General features: G+C 34.1%; 2 protein-coding genes across 2 annotated transcripts; both read right to left on the bottom strand.

Annotated features, from left to right (window-relative positions):
* Window positions 1-2,670: 2,670 nt before the first annotated feature.
* On the bottom strand, window positions 2,671-4,405 carry LOC128288962 (probable LRR receptor-like serine/threonine-protein kinase At3g47570). The gene is made up of 2 exons (XM_053024977.1): window positions 3,234-4,405; window positions 2,671-3,102 (listed from the first exon to the last, which is right to left on the bottom strand). The coding sequence occupies exons 1-2, from the start codon at window positions 4,363-4,365 to the stop codon at window positions 2,732-2,734; spliced, it is 1,503 nt and encodes a 500-aa protein (XP_052880937.1). The 5' UTR covers window positions 4,366-4,405; the 3' UTR covers window positions 2,671-2,731.
* Window positions 4,406-4,421: 16 nt separating this feature from the next.
* Window positions 4,422-8,754, bottom strand: LOC108462276 (heparanase-like protein 2). Its single transcript, XM_017762247.2, has 11 exons — window positions 8,548-8,754; window positions 8,419-8,455; window positions 8,117-8,303; window positions 7,885-8,039; window positions 7,561-7,794; window positions 7,286-7,475; window positions 7,078-7,203; window positions 6,899-6,998; window positions 6,504-6,822; window positions 4,524-5,888; window positions 4,422-4,468 (listed from the first exon to the last, which is right to left on the bottom strand). The coding sequence occupies exons 1-11, from the start codon at window positions 8,752-8,754 to the stop codon at window positions 4,422-4,424; spliced, it is 2,967 nt and encodes a 988-aa protein (XP_017617736.2).
* Window positions 8,755-9,143: the final 389 nt, after the last annotated feature.

The raw sequence follows: 9,143 nt of genomic DNA, 5'->3' as shown, positions 1-9,143 counted from the left end.
AGGAAGATATTTTTCCTTCATACCTTACGAGTAAAGTCGAAAACCTTCTCCACTATCCTTGCCTCATTGAGCCGCTCTCCAAGGAGCCTTATCTTTTATTTACAACAGCCATTATCTGTCTGAGTATTGTTTGGCGGTTTCCTCCTCCTTCATCTTCAAGTTTTGAAATCCTTCTCAAATTGATGTAGTTATTCTTTGCCTTGTCCTCTCAATCCCTTGAAACTCCTCTTTCAATCTGTCTCCTAAGCTTGTTTTGGTATCTCTGAGGCCATAATCCTTGTGAAGATCACATCCGAGACACAATCCACAATCTGAGGACATGGCTTTGTGCCTTTTGGTCCTTTCATCACATATATTTGCACGATCAGGACCCTTTGTGGGATTGGCTCTACGAGTGGTCTTGGTTCAGCATCTGAATTGACCTCCTCCCATGAATCGAATGCTTGTAGGTAGGTCCTCATCTTGACCACCCATATGTGATAGCCTTCTCCATTGAAGACTAGTGGTGTCAACGGTGAGAAGCTTTGATGAAGCCATCGATTTTACAATTGAAAAGAAAACAAGTCTACAACTCTAGATACTAATTGTTGGTGTTATAAGCAAAAAAAATCTTGAACAACAATGGCTTGAGCAACAAGGCTCAAGAGACTTGGCAAGCAAACTAGCAGAAAATATTGGATTAAAAGGAAGAAAATGAAGCAAGAACTTGAGAAAGTATATTGAATGAATAAACTTGATAAAATTCATTAAAAATGAACAATGGCATAATGCCAATACAAATATCAAACATTTTCTGATGGAATTAGTAAGATAAACATCACTAAACACTACCTAACTCTACTAATTACATTGAAAATGAAAGACTATGCTTGCACACTTAGTAAAGCTGTTCTATCAGCTCAAATGTAAAAAAATACATCAAAATACATCATCAACTTAGTTCTAATTCAACTAGATTACAAAATGTGACTTAGAGTAACAAAAATAAGTTGAAATTTGACAGCAACATTGAACTTCAGCTGCTGCATGCATGGCTCGACAGCTTGTGTTGCTTCTTCACTGCTTTTGCTGCATTGTTGACCAACTTCAACAGATGGACAGAAACAGGACAAGAAATAGAGATGGAAAATGGAAGAAAATAGAAATACGTTGATTGCTATATTAAAGAATCAAATGGAAAAGAAGATAAAGAGAAGCAAAAAGAAACAGCAGAAAGAAAATCCCAACAACAAAAAGAAGCAGACGTGAAAGCAGAATGGAGAAAGTGGGAACATGGGAAACGACAACAAAAGAGGATTTTTAGGAATAATATTTTAATTTCTTTAAAAATTAAATCTAATAAAATCCCACCTATGCAGATTCAGTTATTATCCTTACCGCAACACGACAAAGAAAAAGAGAATACTTAACCATTAAACCAGAAAATTCATTACTAAAAAATTATAGATTAGCTAGATATGACTAGCTAGATATAGGGATAAAATTAATCAAAATTCATGGAGATAATTGAACACATGATTTTTAACACACAATTAAACACTGAAATATAGAACCACTAAACCAAATCAAATTACTTTAATATAATAAAGCAATTCAAAATTTAAGAAACTTGAAACGTTACATTTTTATGAGGGATGTGTTAATACTTGTTATAAAATGATATCACATAAACCAATAAGTAGATGCAATTTCCATTGTATTTGATTAGCAAGGGCATTTGACATAGAGCGTTGAAACCCCATTTCCAGGGAACTTCAGCAATTTCTCTATGCCATTGTTGTAAGGCTTGCTTGAGCCCATAAATAGCCTTAGATAAATTGCATACATGATTTGGATTGACTGAGTCCTCAAAATCTCAATGGTTGTCTTCATAAAAATACCTTGAAGAAAGTGTTGTCCACATATATTTGATGACACCTTGAAGGAATGTTGCCCTGAAGATTGTTAAAATCTAAACCAACTTTTGTTAACGCTTAAAAATTTCGGAATAGTCCCGGAGAAAAAATTAAAATGAGCAAAAATTTGTTTAGCTTTTTGAAGCCTCCCAATATCAAATGGTATGGGACCTAACAGTTGGTTTTCTGATGCAAATAATACCTCCAAATTGACGAGATTACCAATGCCATCTGGGATTTTTCCCATTATTTCGTAAAAGGTGTTGGAAAAATTGCTGATACCCCTCCAAAATTACTGTCACTAATAAATAGAAATTCTAATTATTTTGTTATCTTGGCTTTGAACTTGAGTAAAGCTTGTTTATCAGTAGCGTTTCCTTTAACTACAGGGTCTGTTAAACCAAGCAAGTTAAGACACTGGGAGTTGAAGCATGAGAGAAAGAATTATAACTTCAATGTAAACAAGGAAAAAGAGCTGAAAAGCTTCGAATGCTTTTTCAATAACTCCATCAACCTGAATCAATTTCTATACGTATTTCAAAGTTTTTGTTGATCAACAAGAAACAAAGTGCAGTGTAAGTAGTTCCTCGACATTTTATGAAACAAAACATAAACAAACAAGCACTTAGACTGACCTCTCAAGTCCATTCTTATGGCACCATAGATACCTGCAACTTAAGAAAGCAAGGAAACCTCTTTTACTACTTCATATCATCTAAAAGCAACATTCATATCAAAATTAGTAGTGATTAAATGATTGAGTATTTTGTTAAGATAAGAAAATAATATCACCTGGTGATTGAGCAATATATTTAAGTTCCAATATCAAATCGTAATCAAGTTGGATGAAGCTTGTCTCTAATTTTACAAAGCTTGGTAACAACATCACTCATGTCAATACGCTCATGCGGTGATTTTGAAGAACAAGTCAGTCCGATTTCAAATATTGAATTCCAGCATCGAAGATCTCTATCACTCCCTAGGCTATTTTCATTGAGAGATTCTCGTTCGATTCTTTCTTGAAGAAGAATGGGATCTATAATGTCAGTCACTCGTTCGGGCAAAGCTTCCTTGACAAAATTGTGAAGACTTAAACCTTCTTTGAACCCTTCATCGGTTGGCCTTTTTCCCGTAAACATCTCTAGCAAAAGAATGCCAAAGCTATATACATCACCTTTCGTTGACAACTCGTTTCCCATGCCATATTCTACAATTAATTCATCACAAATTACATATAGAAATAACTACAGAGGGAAACCCACTTAATATACGGAAAAGTGTTTTTAGATTGTATGCTTTGCTATTAAATAATTGAAGAAATTAATTAATTGAAATTACCTGGTGCAGCATAACCAATAGTTCCTCTTAGTCCAAGGGAGCTTGATTTATTAGCAGAATAGTTCAGTCTGTCCGTAGAAAGGATTTTTGCTAAGCCGAAGTCACTTATATGACCAACCATTTCCTCATCAAGTAGAATATTGCTTGGCTTGAGGTCACAATGAATGATTGCTTCTTCACAATGATGGTGCAGATATTCGAGTGCATAAGCAACATCTATAGCCATACTTACTCTTTGGAAGAAGTTTAGGTTTCTCGCCGTCTCTGGTTCATTCATGCCAATAAGTGGATGCAACCAGTCTTCCAAGCTTCCATTTTCCATGAACTCATAAACCAAGGCTTTAAAATCATTGCCTTGATAATCGACTCCTGAAATAGCTGTTAGTACCTTGACAAGATTTCGATGTCGAATGTTCTTCAAGGCCTCGCATTCAGCCAGGAAACTCCTAGAAGCTCCACGATTCAGAAGATTAAGCACCTTTACTGCAATAACTGCTCCACTAGCTTCAAGAACTCCTTTGTATACAGAACCAAAGCTTCCTGAACCAACCAAATTCTGCGTGGAGAATCCATCCGTAGCCCCTACGATGCTTTGGTATGATAGTTGTAAAACCGAAATTTCTACGCCAGTTGTTGTTGCCTGTTTCTCTTTCTTCTTTCTAAACCACAAGATGAGGAGACAAGTAAAAGCCAGAGTCACTCCTAAAGTCACAACAATAATTGCAACTTTTAATCTCAGAGAATTGCTTGATGATGTTTTCAAGTTACATCTTAACATGTGTAATTCGGGGATGCCTCCACAGAGCTTACTGTTTCCTTCAACAAATGTTGCACTGGCATTCTTAAAGATTCCTCCACTTGGTATCACTCCTTCAAAATTATTGAAAGAGAGATTTAAGTACCTTAAAGCCCCAAATCTGACAAGAAATTCTGGAATCTCACCTGAAAGATTATTGTTGGATACGTCTAATGCCTCAAGTCCTCTAAGTGAACTCAAAGATGAAGGAATGGGTCCTTCAAAAAGATTTCCATCCAAATACAGTTTCTCTAGACTTACACAGCTAACAAGGGTTTTTGGAAGCAAACCGGATAACCTATTTTGAGAAACATAGAGTTCATCTAGATTTTTCATATTTCCTACTTCAACAGGAAGGTCACCAGTCAAATCGTTTGACGATAAGTCTAGTATTATGGACATGGAGGAGACCCCAAGTAATTGAGGGGGAATAGGTCCACTAAGATTATTATAAGAAACAGTCAGTTCAAGCAAACTCTGGCATTTGCCTATACTTGGAGGAATGTTGCCCTGAAGATTGTTAAAATCTAAACCAACTTCTGTTAAAGCCGATAAATTTCCAATAGAATGGGGAATAGTTCCGGAGAGAAAATTAATATGAGCGAAAAATTTGTTTAGCTTTTGAAGCCTCCCAATCTCAAATGGTACGGGACCCGACAGCTGGTTTTCTGATGCAAATAATGCCTCCAAATTGACGAGATTACCAATCCCATCTGGGATTCTTCCCATTATTTTGTTCTCGTCTATTTCTAACCGTAAAAGGGTGTTGGAAAAATTGCTGACGCATTTAGGAAATACCCCTCCAAAATTATTGTCACTAATAAATAGAAATTCTAATTTGGTATTATTGACTAAAGTGCAGAGAAAGTTCAAGTCACCTTCTCTCCCATGTCCCAAATCGTTTACGGCTAGTTGAAGCGTAGATAGTTTATCCAACTTCTCCAAGGAAGGCACCTTTCCACTAAGTCTATTATCATTAAATTGAAGTACGTGTAGATTTGAGGCATTGGTTATTGAAATCGGGATTTGTCCGGAGATTTTATTTCCCCTTACAGAAAAGAACTCAACATATGGCATAGTGATCGCTAAGTCAGTATAAAGATTAACTTGAATCTTATTTTCACCAATATCAAAGAACCTAATATTGGAAAGATTGAACATTGCAACAGGAAGCGTACCAGAAATTGCATTTGCTGCTGCCAAAAAACTTGAAAGATTTGTTAGTTGTGCAAGAGTTTCAGGTATAATCCCATCTAATGCATTATATGTCAAGGCAAGTTCCTCCAAGGATGACAAATTACCCAATGAAGGTGGGATACTCCCTCTCAAACTGTTGTTGTAAAAACTCAAGACTTTCAAGTTTGACAAGAAACCCAGAAAAGCAGGTATTTCTCCTGTTAGCCGGTTGCCTGCCATACGAACTATTGTGAGCTTAGAACAAGAAGATAAATTGGAAGGAATTTCACCACTTATGGAGTTGTTGGTCAGATATAATGTTTCCAGTCTCCTTAAACCACCAATCTCTTGAGGAATCTGGTTATAGAAGCTGTTGTCCATAAGATTCAGCACCCTAAGGAAGCTCATATTTCCAATGTGTGGTGATAAAGATCCCGAGAGTTTGAGGGATTGTAGATCCAATTTGGTGACTCTCTGATGCTTGCGACCGCATGTAACGCCATGCCATTGACAGAAGTGAATGGACCTATTCCACGACTCCATAACATTGAGCTGATCACCAGTTATCTTGGCTTTGAACTCGAGTAAAGCTTGTTTATCAGTGGCGTTTCCACTAACTACAGGGTCTGCTAAACCAAGCAAGTTAAGACAGTGGGAGTTGAAGCATGAGAGAAGAATTATAACTTCAACGTAAACAAGAAAAAAAAAGCTGGAAAGTTTTGAATGCTTTTTCAATAACTCCATCAACCTGAATCAATTTCTTAATTGATGAGATTGATATGGATTTCAAAGTGATCTGTTGATCAACAAGAAATAAAGTGCAGTATAAATAGTTCCTCCACTTTGGGTTGGAATTTTTTATTTTAAAACATTATGCTCCACATTTTTTCCAAATGCTTGACAATAACATCAATAGTATTTTTTGTCCAGATTTCGCTTGACTTTAATTAACATCAATAGTATTTAAAATAATGGTGTCTGTTGACTTTTTGCTTGTTGACATGTACAAATTTATTGTAATTGCTACCATAATCATAAAACGCAAGTTTCAGTATAAAATTATACAGAATATTCATGTCCCATTACCTTCAAATGATCTTAGGTATTGAAATAATAAAAAAGAATAATTTATTTTAATAAGAAGGAACAAATTAAAAATTAAACAATAATATGATAACCTAAATTGACCTAATGAACAAAATTAATAAATCTTGTAACTCAAAAACCAAAAATCCTAAATTTGCCTAATGAATAAAATCAATAAATTTTGTCCCTAAAAGAAATAAAATACTAAGAACATGCAGGTGCATTGAAATCTCTAATGGTTACGAATGCGATTGAATGAGCAACGATGCTAATGGGTTTCAAACCATCCACAAGCTTCGGCTTCAACTCTGGTATCTCCAACGAGACTGAAAGTTCCAGTGGTGTTCCGTTCAACAATACAACACTGCTTAATATATTCCCATCTTTTGGTGTCAAATGATACTCTTCTCGCTCTTTACGTCCTTTAAATTCAAAATTTGGACTCCCACCATGTAAATTTAGATCATGGAAAAGATCAATTTCAAATGAGGTATTTTTTGATAAGTTGATGAAAACAAAAGAAACCCCGGGCTGCAACCAAACAAATATTTAATAAATAAAAACTTAAATTAAAATTAATTGAGACAACCAAAATAATAAAAATTACCTCCTTTTTGGCACAATGAGAGTATACACGCAAATATGGAGAACCCTTATGCGTGACGGAAAGAACTTTACTCCCCATAACTCTATGCCACAAAAGCGCACTGCAAAAGATATTTTAACAAATAAAGTTAAAACAAATGAAATTAACAACAAATACGGTGGAAAATATATGAAAGATACCCGTAATAATCTGGATTAGGAATGAATGTAGTAGTATTAAGAAGAGCGTAATTGCCCCCGGTCAAAGCTTGTCTGCAATAAACTTTGTGGTTATAAACTGATGTCATTCCCAATTGGTCCAAGTACCTGTTGGAGTCATAAGTTAATCATTATATTTTAACAGGGACTTAAAAATAATAAACTAACAAAAGATATGAAAAGCACTTACCAAAAGCCAAATGCAAATGTATAAGATACTAATTGGCCGCCACTGTTATAAGCTCCACCCGATTCACTAACCCATGCACCAGACCATGGTGCAAATTTGTCAATAGCATTTGAAACATCTTTAAATGTTTGAGCAATTTGAGTCAAGAAAAATGGATCTTGGACACGACGAACCACATCTGGGTTATTACCTGCATTAATCATCAATAAAATTAAACAAATCATGGAACAACAATAAATAATAAAAAATATTTTAATTGATATACAGATAGATACCGGGTCCGAGATTATAAATATGATGTGTAACTCCATCAATAACGTCATGTCCTGAAGCATCCAAAAAAGTATCGAACCATTTCTTGTCATAGAAACCTCCCGGGCCTAAAACCTTAGGTTGAGTTTTAGGATTTGGATACATCTCTTTTACAAGATTTTTAAGTGTTGCCATATCTTTTGCATATTGTTTAGCTTCAATCCTAGCACTAACTCCTACTCCACACAATTCATTTCCTAAAAAAAGAAAATAAAATTGCATTTCATGAGATTCAATCATATATAAACTAATTTGAAAACTTAAAAATATTGATATTAATCAAATACCTAATTCATAAGAGTCAATTTTATATCCTTTAGAAATTGTATAACGCATGAGATCTCGAGCATTATGTGAATACCAATCACCAACCCAAAGAGTCTTTTCAGTTTCAGACTCTTTTCTTCCGATAAGAGCATTTAAACCAAATGTAACTTTAGCTCTGCAACATAAAAATAACATGAATAGCTGATATCGTAATTATTATTTAAAAATAACATATATGTCATAAATTTATACCGAGTTTGATTGAAAAACTCATTGAGTTCATCCCATCTCTTCATGTCAAGACATCCAATGGAGAAACCAAATAAGAAGCCTTTGTCTTGTTTTTCGAATGGTTTGCAATTCTTAATATTATTTCGAACATTGTACACCACTTGATCTTGCATTGAACCTCCAACTCTAATTCTCAAAGGATGAAATGCTGAAACCATAATTTATTCACCAACATTAATTATCATATTAGAAGCTGCTCATGTCAGCAAAAAAATAAATAAATAAGTAAACAAAACATTCATTGGAATAACTTCAATACTCACCTTTTACAGCCTTTTCAAGAATCTTGTTCTTCAAATCCTACAAATGGAATAAATAATACAAAATAATAAACATCTAAGTAAATAAATAGCCTTTAATCAATATATACTAAAAAAATAAAATAAAATTACCAAATTAAAAAGTCCAGCTTGACCCCATGGACATTGATCGTAATCACACTTGTTTGTAGGCCACCAATCAAGGGTAACACAAATAAAATCTTCATCGGTTTGAGCAATGGAAGTTGCTCCTTCAACCACAACTTCAACTTTTTCAGCTTTTGAGACCAAAAAGCATGACAGAAGCACAGCAAAAAACGTAATACTTTTGAAATTCATCATTGGAAAAAAAAAAACAAACAAAACTTGAATAAATTGATATGATAAAATACGAATGAATCAATTGACTATTTATAGATCAATAATACACTTGGAAGTGAACTCAAATAGGTTTGAGTTAAGATTAAATTGAAACAATTAAAAGATTTAATTGTATTATAACTCTTGAAAGTAGTAAATAATATTAGTAATTTGATTAAGATGAAAGTATTTTGATTATTTTAACTAAAATTATCGTAAGGTTTGTATTTTATTTTAATTAAAATTGTCGAAATATGATAGAGTTTTAGTTGAGTTTTTTTCTTTTATCATGAGAGTTTTAGTTGGATTTTATAGATGAAAAAAAGTTAAAATTGATTAGGGAAAGTACCGAAGATTAGGGGGATTGA

Source organism: Gossypium arboreum, unplaced genomic scaffold (assembly GCF_025698485.1).
Source record: "Gossypium arboreum isolate Shixiya-1 unplaced genomic scaffold, ASM2569848v2 Contig00359, whole genome shotgun sequence".
Lineage (NCBI taxonomy): Eukaryota > Viridiplantae > Streptophyta > Magnoliopsida > Malvales > Malvaceae > Gossypium > Gossypium arboreum.
This window is presented reverse-complemented; position numbering and strand designations above follow the sequence as displayed.